General features: G+C 46.4%; 1 protein-coding gene across 1 annotated transcript in view; it reads right to left on the reverse strand.

Moving 5' to 3' along the window:
• Window positions 1–713: 713 nt before the first annotated feature.
• nacad (NAC alpha domain containing) overlaps window positions 714–12,875 on the reverse strand; it is a 16,879-nt gene continuing 4,717 nt past the window's right edge. The window contains exons 2-9 of the mRNA XM_042106070.1: window positions 4,645–9,822; window positions 4,152–4,412; window positions 3,887–3,975; window positions 2,646–2,720; window positions 2,250–2,396; window positions 1,966–2,094; window positions 1,441–1,563; window positions 714–834 (exon numbers count right to left, since the gene is read on the reverse strand). Of these exons, the coding sequence (XP_041962004.1) occupies window positions 820–834; window positions 1,441–1,563; window positions 1,966–2,094; window positions 2,250–2,396; window positions 2,646–2,720; window positions 3,887–3,975; window positions 4,152–4,412; window positions 4,645–9,822 (6,017 nt within the window). The 3' untranslated portion in view covers window positions 714–819. The remainder of the gene's footprint in view (window positions 835–1,440; window positions 1,564–1,965; window positions 2,095–2,249; window positions 2,397–2,645; window positions 2,721–3,886; window positions 3,976–4,151; window positions 4,413–4,644; window positions 9,823–12,875) is intronic.

Genomic DNA, 12,875 nt, shown 5'->3' on the forward strand with positions numbered 1-12,875 from the left:
CTGCTTTCCATTTCCTGCAGCATTACACTGCACACTCTAGAACCCCACCTGGGTGGTCAGCCGATATGTGGAGCACAGCTGGGTTTCAAGTGAGTTCCTGTCAGTGGGTAGAGCCCCAATTAATATTGCTATTCTTTCACACAAGCGTATGTTACAGACCACTTGGAGGTGCAAACAATATCAGAGTTTTGGTTCATTTGACCATCAGTTGACTTCGAAACAGGTGCCTTACTTTGGATAGACAATAGCAATACATCATAGGAGTGATTAATGTAGTAACTCAACATTTGGCACCTCCGATACGTCTGAAGACATCAAATACCACTTTATAGTTACCAAAATGATAGCCAAGGAGCCACAAGTGAACATACATGTATGGCTATGAAAAAGGTGCGTTCATTATACAAATAAACATGATAAAATACTTGTATAACCCTTTAGTCAGCTCCTTTTATGTGATCTCAATGGCAGTGCAGCATACGTTGCCTACAAATGCCCGTTTGTTTGTGTGAAAGAATGATCTCCTATATCTGCAATCACATATAAAGATGTATAACACAGAAACACACACACACACACACATACACACACACACACACACACACAGACATACTGTACACACACACACACACACACACACACACACCACACAAACACGCACACACACGCTGTCAGGCACAATCATCAATGTCATACAAAATATACTCCTTTGAGTGTTTATATAATTTTATTTAGCAGGAAATGGGATCAGTAGGGGTGCAACATAGCAGCGATATGGGCCAAAGTGTAGCCAGCAGGCTCAGGCAGGGTCTCCTCCTCTCACATGGTCAGCTCCTGGACAGATAGAAAGGGATGGACACAGAGAGAGGGGGAGAGAGGGAGGGAGGGATGGACACAGAAAGGGGGGGAGAGAGGGAGGGAGGGATGGACACAGAGAGAGGGGGAGAGAGGGAGGGAGGGATGGACACAGAGAGAGGGGGAGAGAGGGAGGGAGGGAGAGGCAGATCAAGAGAGTGTCAGGGGAGGTACGAAGAGAAACAGGAAAGGAGAGGCATATGGCAATCGAGTTGACTATACGAGCCGTAGTTTGAGAGATGGCAAGTGACAGCAGGTGAAGTCAGGCAACAAGCAAACATGAACTAAAGCTAATTTAATAACTTCGATTATTACTTTAGCTAATTTAATACCATGACAATGATCCTAAGTGGGTTAGCGATATGCTCCAACAGACCACATTAAAAGCTTTAGTTTATGCATTAGGCATTTTACTAGTTGCCCAATGTTCCTCTTTGCCTTTCATTCAATATTAAGAATTAACACTAAATGATCTGTGTATACTGGTGCAAATTCAATGATTATACAAAGTAAAATGTCCCTGATGATGAAAAACGAATCACGTGTAAGAGTTTGCTCTCTCGAACAATAGCTGCAGTTCCTCACCATAATGGCGTTGACGATGTCGTTTTTGTTGTGGCGCAGTGCACGGACAGCTTTAGCGCGGGACACATTAGCTTGAGCCATCACCAGCTCAATATCTCTCTGCTCCAGTCCTGCTTCATCCACCTGCAAAGGAAGAAAGAAAAGATGAAAGCAATAAGGAAAAGAAATCATCCACTATGGATACAGAGACGATGAGGTGTCAGGACATAGTGTATTAAGAGGTCATTTGAGTGGAGGAGATGGAACCACAATGAGGTGTTGCTATGGAGATGAGGGCTTGCTGGTGGGCCCGTTAACATGATGAGGTAGTGATGCAAGGTTGTGTAAGCATTGTAAGCAGTTGCTAAGATACACGGTCATGATGCCTGTCATGATAAGAAAACAGTTCCTGCTCAAACAAGCAGCTACTGGATCTGATGTCAGCATGATGTGGAAAGGTTGGACGGTGACACAATAGCTGTGATACGTGGCGATGGAGGTTGTAATGCTGTAATGGTGAGAGGGGACTGTTGCGGCTGTTCCCACCTCTTCCTCCTCGCTCTCCTCTTTGATGGTGAGGCTGGGGGGGACATCAGGGATGAGAGGAGACGGCTCCAGGGGCACCTTAAACTTCTCTGCAGCAGCCTTATGGACCTGCTGCGTCAGGTCCTCAATCTGCGAGGGGATGAGGGGATGAGGGGCACGAGCGAAGAAAGAAAAACAAGACAGAATGATGTGGGATTATCCATATCCACATATATGATACATTCATATATATATATACATATATATATAACCACAAAGAATTGTGGTGTACTGCAAAGTTTCACCTTAGCTTCTCCAAAGACAATGTAGATGTCAGAGGCAGGACTTTTGAAGACGTCAGGTCTGCTGATGACAAACAAGATGTTCTTGGACTTCCTGATGGTGATGCGGGTCACACCATGGATCTGTTTCAAGCCCAATTTAGACATGGCCTATAACGTAGAACGCACAGCATCGTAAGCCCAGTTTGAATGTTCCAACAAAAGCATCTTTACTGTAAATATTACAGCAGAATGAGTTGTCACTCAAATTTACTCAGCTTGCAATCTTATATAAAGATGTGTCGAGTGTTATACAATGAGAAAAGTTATTTTATCCAGCGTGTCTGCTCTCTAGTTTAAGTTCTCTCAGTTGCCATTATTTTTTCTTCCACATTCAGTACCTGAAGGGATCTGCCTCACCTTGCGTGCTTTCTTTTCACTGCGACTCTGCTTCGCCTTGTTTAGATTCTCATCAGCAGGAGATGCAGAGGAACACTGAAAAAGGAGAAGGGGGGAAAAAGAGAGGGAATTAGTAAGGAACTGTCTCACAGTGTCGGATAAAGAACAAGGGCAGAGATACTGAAGAGAAAGATAAAAAAGAAAGTGAGGAGGAAGAGAGAAAAAGAAAAAGCACAGCAATGCAGAGTCAGATATTAATCATGGATGACAGAGGACTCAGATTGGATGATAGAGGTGTTTACTCGAGCTTGAACTTGAATGTACTCTGCCTAATGCCTCTGATTGGAACGGATCCCAATCGCCAGGCCATGCAGAGGCATTACATCACACACAAAATGGTTCCCTGAAAAGACATGGACCAAATGCCAATTCTGGTAAGAGGCTTTTACTAACCCTCTCTAGGGAGCCTGTATCCCTCATGCAGCCTACGGTCCTGTCTGTACATCTATATGCCACAATGGGAATTATAAGATAGATTGATGAATCAATTTCCAGTCAACATTTTGACACTTTTCTTATTTTTCCTCTGACTTATATAGTTTGTTGGATGCCTAGCATGTGTCTGCATTCCCCAATACCCTCTCATGTTTGTTGCCCCACTGTGATTTCTTCACTACCCAAGGCCATTTTTTATATCAGTTTATTGTTGGAATTATTGTCTTTATTTTTTATTTTTTCATTATTTGTTAAACCACAAACAGTGAAACTGAAGTAAAACAAAACACTGGTTCTCAGGAAAAGTGGCCTACAAACAAGCTTCTTCTCTACATCAGAGAAAGTCATCAATCCCAAAACTGTAAATCATGCAAGTGCGATGAAGTTGAACATATGGGAAGCTGGACATCCTCCCTGAAATATATACCTTCCCACTTACATCTGAGCGACCTCTATTTGGGTAGGAAACGTGAAAACACTATTCAAGATTAGATACAATAACATAATCCTTTCATTGTCTTACAGTGGAGATATTTACATTGTTACAGCAGCAAAAGTAACAGCAATGCACATGGAATCATCACAACCTTCCAACAACAACAACAACAACAACAACAACACACCACAACATCAGCAAGGTTGCCCCTACTGCAAAATACTTGGACATGTACATGACCATGTGCATTTGCATGTACAACAACAACAACAACAACAGGGTTGTTTCTTTCTTTGTGGGAGGATACATGAAGCACCATGTAGATGCTCACCTGTGGATCCGATGGTCTGAGTAGTGCCCCATCTGGCTCCTCCAGCCCTGGAACCGAGGCATCACTGTCCGAGTCATTACAGGAACCCACTGGAGGAAGGAGAGGAGAAGGGATGTTAAAGAACAGAGGAAACCAACTAGAATTTATAGGAAGTGTGTCACAATTCAAGATATATACAATAAATGTTATTAAAGTTGGTTCATTATTGAGTAAATGAAGAGATACCGCTAGGCGTGCAGAGATGTCAAGCTTGGAGTCCACTTACAATTGTTTCTGAAAGACACATCCATGGAGTGTGAATACTTGTCATTGTAACTGAGCGTGCAACCAGTCTGTCTGTATTTCTCGTTGTCTGGCAGATGTGTGACATGTGCTGAAGACTGAGGGGCGGCACTGGATGGTAGATGAGTCTTCTGATTGGACGAAGTAGACTGTATGGGCATGAAGCTCTTTTTCTTGTATCCTGGAGTATGACTGGGTAAATCATCAGTGCCATCTGTGGAGATGATGCTGTTTTTAACTGCATCTGTAAATGACCAGTAAAATATTCACAAAGCGTCCAACAAAAGAATCACATGTATAGATAATCATGGATGCACAGTGAATTTAAAGATTCAAACACGTTTACTGACAATTACAGGACTTCAGATAAGGCTTGTTATCTTTGGATGCTAGAATCTCAGTGTCATAGACTAATAAGGACAAGGTCTTACAATCCCAAGACACACACTCACACAAAAACAAATGAACACACTTACCTTTCCCGTGACTTTTTGTGGACTGTAGAGTAATCAGCTCTGCTTTCCCCTGCCCCTCTTTAAGGCTTTCCTGGACTGGAAACAATATGGTCTCACTGGTAGAGGAGACTGAAGGAGGGGTACGGGATACCAAAGACTGTTTTTTTGCTTTTGAGCTACGGATCTTTGGCTGGGACTCTTGAATAGCAGTGTACAGATCTTCTTCTAGGTCGTCCAATGAGATGCAGGGAGATGACGAGGAGGCTGTAGGTAGGGACTGTGGAGGGGCTGGGGAACCTAGAGATGGTGTTGAAATGAGAAGGCTCGCACTAGAGGATTGGACACTCTCAATGTGGTTGTCATTAATGTCTCTTGTGTTTCTCATTGGACATGCTACTTCTGGGGTTGCCTCTAATGTGTCACTAGTAAGGACTTCCCTTTCTGACGACTGCATCTGTGCTTCTATCGAGGAGGCTTCTGGGCTGGGGCTTTGCTTTTGAAGCAAGGGTTGCCTTTCATTTTCAAGACAAGATTCCACAACTGCAGCTGAAATGGTCTGCTCTGACCTACTGCTTTCTAATGTTGTAAGTCTGCTTCTCCCAGTGTCAGGTTCCTCCTCTTTGGCTGAGGTGGCCTCATTAGCATCTGTTTGCTTTGTGACACAGTTGTCATGTACTTCTAGTTTGTCATCATGCTCTGTATGTTCCATTTCATCAAAGTTTGTTGGCTCCTTGTCCTCGGTACTCTTTTCATCCTGTAGGATGACAGAGTCTCTCGTAGCTGTGTCTTCCATCATGCTTAGCTCCTGAGGAGACTCCTTATTTGATTGTGGTTTCTGAACAGCTGTCACCTCATGCTCAATATGAAGTTGACTACATGTTCGACTCTCAGAGCACCCTTCACCTTTTATGTTTTCTTCATTGCCATGATTGGAACCAGGTTGTTTGCCAAATTGATTTTGTTTGGCCTCTGTTCTCTCTGTCTGAGACATGACCAAATCATGTGCAACTGTTTCTGTAATAGCTTCCTGTTTAGGAGATTCTTTTCCTGTGCACTCCTCATCAGAACTCTTCCCTGAGATTTGCACATCTCCCATGTCATCCTGTTCCCTAAAGGCCACAATAGTCTTTGGTGTGTCGATTTGTCTGCCAACATCCACTCCTCCTCCGTGTTCCTTGGCTTCGCTTCTGGCACTGACAGTCTGAGAATCTTCCAATGTGCTGACAGTCAGTGTTTGTTCTTCTGCTGGGGACTTCTGGGTGGTGCTGGTTGATGCATCCTTGCTCTCTGCATCAATGATATTTGATGAAGGTGCTTCAGGCTTCCTGTCGATTGATTTCTTTTTGGGCTTGAAGTTGCCAAACGAACCTCCAGTTAATGAGAAGACCATGTCCTTTTCTTGCACAATAGGTTTACTCTCTGTCTGGATAACATGTCTGGTCATGTCAGCGTTTTGGTCCATGGAAACATTCAAATTGTTGAATGTGTCTGAGATGTCAATTGGCTTCTCAACCTCAGGCACATCTGGGGATGCTGACAAAGGAGTTGTGGGTAAATTCTCTGTTTTTTCATCGTTGACTCCAGCACCATCTATGCATAAAGTCTGAATGGAGGAGGTTTCAGATGCTTTATCATTGTCTGGCAGTGCCTCCTCTGCAGGTATATTTAGGGTTGTTGCCTCTTCTGCAGATAACTTTGAAACACATTCCTCCCCCGCAATATTTAATTCTGAGTGTGTTTCCTCTTTCAGCACATCATCTGAAAGAATGTTGAATTCCAGACATTTAGGCTTTGTACTGGATAACAACAGCATATCTGACTTTTCTGTGTAGCCTGCTGCGTCCTCTGTGTCTTTGTTGGATTGGTATGTTGTAAGGGAGCTTCTGTCCTGATTTTGAAGGTTGTTGATGTCATCCTCTGGAAACTGAGAGCTTCCGCCTTCCCCACCTCCTGCCTCTGATAGGTCCTCAATGGACTTCCAGCTAGCCAGATTAGATTCCAGAACACCAACATCAACATCTGTCATTTTCTCAGGCAGATCAGACAGACTGATGTTGTCATCTCCATCTCCAGTACTATCACAACTTGTCTTGGTAGTCAAAGAATTGGTGACTTCACACATCAGTACATTTTCTGCATCGAAATCACAGCACTCATTCAGTGATAATGCCGCCCCTGGAGTCCATGTTGTTGGGTGGTGTTCCTCCTTGGATATGTTGCTGTCCGAGTTCTCCTTCTTGGGTGAAATTGTGAGAATGCTGTAAGGTGAGCCCGACAGGTTGAGTGGGTCCAGACTAAAGTCATCTGCACCTGGCTGATTCTCTGAGAGGTTGTCCTGGTCAAGAAAACGCTCGGTTGGTGAGACATCTGCAGGTGTCAGATTGTCAGGGAAGTCAGAAAGCTCTGGGTAGGCACACACTGGGATATTGCTGGGACTGCAGTCATCTTTGGGATAGGCCAGCAACGGGACCCCTTTATTGAGGTCATTTGTGGCAGTCTCATCCAGGGGGATTTCAATTGGCTCAATGTTGCCGTTTTGATTATCAAGCTCCAGATCCATATTGAAATTAGTCTCATATCCCAGATCAGCTGCAGCAGCACCGAGGAGGCAGGGATCCAGCTTGCTGATGCTGTCAGCAGACTCCTGGATTGGTTCTGTGGGGAGTAGGTTTTCATCGATTGCGGTGAATTTTGCTGACTGCAACTCATCTGTCTGTGAAAGTTGCAAACCACTGTCCTCAGCTATTTTGTTGCCCATGTCTGTTGGGGGCTCATCTGACAAACTACTGTCTTTGCAGTCATTTTGTTTTGTTTCTTCTACAGGTGGTTGCATCTCCAATGGGGGGGCAGTTGAGTGTTCATTCTCTTCTGGGTGCATCTCCAACTGTTTGGTGTCGGGCAGAAACCGAGACTCAACATTGTTGTCTACTGGAGTTTGACTTTCCTTAGCAGGAGGGGGATCTGAGGACCCAGAGGATATCTCCATTTCGCTTTCACTCCCAGAGGATTCTGGGCGTGCATGGGCCGCAGCTACATCCTGCACAGGGTCATCTGGTCCAGGGAAGCTCTGGGCAAGTTCAGCATGCCTCTCTGTGCTGTACAGCTTCTCGTCCTCATCTCCGTTGTACGAGGCAGAATCCACTGACTCCTCAGTGTCATCTTGGTAGGCGAAGGACTCATCCACACCCTCGTTAATGGAATTCTCTGAGAGCGAGTTCAGGAATGATGCAGACGTGTCCTCCTCGGCAGGATCCTCAACCCCCTTCGCATCCTCTGGTGACACTCCTGTGGCCTCCTCTACCTCCACCACATTTTCCCCTTCCTCTTCCGCATCTTCTTCATCTTCACCGTCGTCCTCATCATCATCATCCACATCTCCCTCATCCTCCCCGGCCGCATAAGCATCAACATCATTCGCCGGCTCATCCTCGGTCGGGAAGAGAGTGATCTCCATCGCGTCAGCCTGGAAGATCAAACTGGCATGTGGAGGCAGCATGGAGGCCAGGATCATTCCATCTCCGCATGGCCCATCGTCATTGGAGCATCCGTGGTAGTGTAGAGAGGGTGAGTTCATATCTCCATACAGGCTGTTGTTATCCGTGTCAGACACCTCTGATGAGCAAGTAGCAGGAGTCATGCTACCTGTGTCCGCAGTAACGGGGATGGCACCCATTGCCAAATGCTGCAAAAAGGGGAGAGAGGAGACCATCGCCGGACCAAAGTCCTCCTCGGGGCTAAGGGGAGCGTCATGTCTCGCAAAGTGTTCAGAGACACATGCATTCAGGTCAAACTCCAGATCTGCGTCGGGGTCATCATGATCATCTTCCCTGGGCACCTGGGGCTTCTCAGCAGCCCCTTGGCTTTCTGTAGGCACTGCAGAAACCTCACGATAATCCTGTTCCTTCTCCCCTTGCGAGTCTGTGCTCCTTTCATTGCAGCTTCTGTGTGGAGGTGAGACCTCTTCAGTCATCCACTGAGCTTGACATTCTCCTTCCTCGTCTTCCTCCAACCCAAAGAAGAGGGCCCCAGGAGGCTTGCTCCTGGCGTCTACCTTTGAGACGCTGGCGCTGGTGTGGTCCTCTCCCATTTCATCGCCGATCTCTGACAGCGAGCCCACGTAGCAGGCAGGTGCCTCCTGCAGCTCGGCCTCCGCGATCAAATTTGGCGAGCAGGAGTGGGAGGTGCTGGACGTGTAGGAGGATGTCCAGCTGCCCCCTTCGGCTGTAATGTAGGACCCAGAGGGGGACGTGGGAGGCGAGCACAGGTCAGAGGACTCGTCTGTGGGGGATGCTGGTCCTGAACTGAGGGACCCGGGCTGCCACTGGTTCCTCAGGTGCGAGCAGTAGGCCATCTTAATAGGCGTGGATGGAGCCGTGTAGTAGCGGTCGGGGTCCAGGCCGGGGAGCATGCCGACTCGTTGCGGGTCAACTGCATAGGAAGGTTCAGAAAAGGATAAGGAAGGCACTTCACCCTGAGACAGAGACAGAGACAGAGCCTCCACCTGCTCCTCCAGCAGGGGACCACCACTGCAATCTGTCCATCCCACACTCTCAGATTCCTTTGGCTCGAGGACAGGGCACTCCAGGAGCTGTGCTGTGGCCTCGCACTCCTCCTCTGGTGTTGGAGTCGCGCTCTCTCTGCGGTCCCGGACGTCGCTCTCTTGACCAGTGTCCAGACCGGCCTCTCCGCCCTCTTTCACCTGGCAGTCAAAAATAACTGTGGAGGCTGGGGTGGATGAGGCATCCTTACTCGCAAGCTCTTTCACGGACTCCGTCAGCTGTGACGGGAGAGGTGCTTCCTGCTTGTCCATGTTCCTCAGCAGGGTTTCCTGTCCCATGACCACGCGACTGTCCATACTCTCTGGCTCCTGGTAGTCGCTCTCAATCTCCGCTCCCATCAGCACTTTTATTCTCTCCATCTTGACCGGTCCGCGCCGGCAGGGGCCTTTGCCAAAATTGCCGGTCAGGCGGCCCACGGTTCCGCGCCGGCCGTCGGAGTCGAAGCTAGCCCCCTCGGGCTGCGGCCGGGGGGCGCTGGTGCTGGGTTTTGCCATGACCAGCCGGGGTCCGAAGGGGCTGTACTGAGGCAACGTGAGCTGTGGAGATGTGCTGGGGGAAGGGGTGGAGCCACTGTCAGTGGGCGTGGAGCTGCTGTCAGTAGGGGTGGAGCTTGAAGAGCTGGAGGCATTTCTGGTCTTGTCTGAAAAAAATAGAGAAGAGAGAGAAAGAGAGAGAAGAGAGAAAAAAAAAGACATTACATGACATATCACTGTGAATTGTTTAGGTACTAATAACAAAAATAAACTCCTGCTGTGGAGAGTGTGGGCTGTTGATATATTCTGATATCCGTGACCTATAGCTCTGTAAATATTCTTGTCTTCATCAACAAACGTCACCCTGGGATACCGCCCGACACATTGATGCTCACCTCAAAATGTCATCTAAATGTCACCTATAAAATATTCACCTTCATTCACCAGTTCATCTCTACAAATAGACCCTCAGTCACATTGGATCACGGTGTTGTCATGAAGTAAAAGGACTTAACCTAAGTTTGTATATTTGTGTGTGTGTGTGTGTGTGTGGGTTTGGGAGTCTTGGGCATGTGCACAAACTTGCGCGGACTGCAACTGTCCATTTCTGCAATAATAGGTAGTTTATCCATCTGGAAGCGACAATACCATGGTGACCCATAATCATGCAGTGCAGAAAGAATGATAATAGCACAATGCATTCTGTGTTTGATCAGACCTGCCTAAGTGTGTAACACACTTCCATCAATGTTTGTGGATCTGTGAATCTTCCCCTGTGTTAAGGTCCAAATAAAAGCATTAACATGTGTCTTTGTGTGTGTGTGTGTGTGTGCGTGTGTGTCCATGCACATCCTGTGAAATTGGTATTACAGTTAGCTAAAGAAGACGGCAGACAGACGATACTCTAGCTGCTAACTATCTTAATTAGTATCTCTGTCCCTGTCTTTTCCTGCTCAGCCAGGGCTTATTGCTTGCTTTACCCCTCCTCATCCCACCCCTTGAAATAGAGCTGCAATTACCTTCTGAGGTCATGTGTGAGCACTTGTATGTGGAATTTGCAATATTAAAGGGACACCAGGCAACGACTTTGTGTTAATTACTCATCTTCGTAAGTCGGTATATGGTTAAATGACCCATTACAAGCCGAATGAAGACTCTCTCGCCCGCGAAGAATATCCCGCTTGCAAGTTCAGTGTAGGCCTATCGTACCCGCCGACCGAAGCAGGATCAGTTTACATCCTGCATCCACAGCACAGAGGCAGGCTAACGAAACGCTAGCGATTGTTGCAAACGTGTGTATAATGGCAGAGCCGGCAAAGAAGCAGCGAAAACCCTTGACAGAAGACGCAAAGAAAAGGAAAAGAGCTTCAGACCGAGCGAGGAGGAGTTTCATAGATAAAAGGATCAGGCTTGCCTGGTGTCCCTTTAAAGAGAGAAAGAGAGAGAGAGAGAGTGTGTGTGTGTGTGTGTGTGTTGTAGGCACATAGTCGCCTGGTCCCCCAGCTTAGTGGGATAAACAGCAAAGTTGTCCTAATGTCTGCGGGGTAATTGGATGGCTGTTGGTGAGGAGAGAGCTGTTTCAGCATGGGGATAAAACTCAGACTGACAGACTAGATTCTGCAGGGCCAGACATACTCAGCAGAAAGCACGCACACACACACACACACACACACACACACACACACACACACACACACACACACACATCCAGCATTAATGATAGTGGGAAGGAACGGGCGAAGCAGAGTGAGCGAGCATTACATAAATAAATGTAGAGAGCACATTACTTCCCATAAACTAAATGAATGAACATACAGTCAACATATATTTAAAAATGTATATACTACATATCAACCAGTACAGTACATACAGTATACACATATTTGTGCAGTGACAGAAAGAAGGAGTGTTTGAGTGAGTGGTCACAGCAGCGAATGAGGGACCCCGATTGTGTCACCTAGTCAGTAATCTAACACCAGTGTGACATGACTCTATGGAGGTGATAATTACATGTCATTACATTCATGTCAGACCACCAGACCACTAAAACCCTCATGTGAAAAGCCATTCAGTCCTATGGGGCTGTGACTTACAGCAGCGCTTTATCTAACCCAGTGACATGACATAATTGCTGAGATGTCCAGTACTATACATTATTATATATCTGTACTCTTCTACATATTTTTTTTCTGTCAGTACCTCCCTGCCTGTTATGCTGCAACCACGTACCTATGCTATGCGTACTTATTTGAGCTAGAATTCTAATACAATATGGATCATACATCTGCAGCAGGAGTGACCATGTAGACCAAAAGGAAACCTAGAGTAGCTTGTTCCATATAACAACCAAAAAAGTGTTTCATGATTTCTATCAGACAGATACAATTTAAATATTGTCGCTGTACTGTATTTGTACAAAATAATACAACAGAACACATTCTACTATTGACATAATTTGTCTGATGATGGACAATCTATCGAACGGAAGATATCTGACACAATGAGGTCACTGGTGGTATGAAGGGTAAAAATGAGACCTGACGCCACGTCTTGCACTGTGCCAGGCCAGACGCAACAGAGTGACTGTATAACAACACAGATATGACCCTGTTTCCTCTGCAAGGAAATGTAGACCACTGTCGATAAAGCCAGTGTAGACCCCTATGATGCCTGGGTTACACGCACCACAGGTTATGTCCTAGTAGGCCTAGGCTTATTTTGAATTTGTTAATTGTTAATTTGATAGAAAACAACAACAAAAAAATACCGGACATATTACAAGTAACCCTTAGAGGTTGGTGATGGTGAACATCCACTTGTAAATCCCTGCCTCTCTCTCTCTCTCTCTCTCTCTCTCTCTCTCTCTCTCTCTCTCTCTCTCTCTCTCTCTCTCTCTCTCTCTTTCTGCCACACACTCTTTGTGTGTCAGACAATCAGAAGGGCCTGAGAGAAAAAAGCTCTGCTATTGGATTACCTCTGTTTCTATGTCTCTTCATTGCAATTACGTCTGCCATCATCTCAGTAACCTTCAACTGAAGCAAACAACTCACCCGGGGAGAGGGAAGGATGGATAGGGAAGAAAGAGAAAGAGAGAGCAGGAGAGGGGGATGTTGGAAGAGGGAGAGGAGAAGAAAGAGAGAGCAGGAGAGGGGGATGTTGGAAGAGGGAGAGGAGGAGAAAGAGAGAGCAGGAGAGGGGGATGTTGGAAGAGGGAGAGGAG

Source organism: Alosa sapidissima, chromosome 10 (assembly GCF_018492685.1).
Source record: "Alosa sapidissima isolate fAloSap1 chromosome 10, fAloSap1.pri, whole genome shotgun sequence".
NCBI classification, from domain to species: domain Eukaryota; kingdom Metazoa; phylum Chordata; class Actinopteri; order Clupeiformes; family Clupeidae; genus Alosa; species Alosa sapidissima.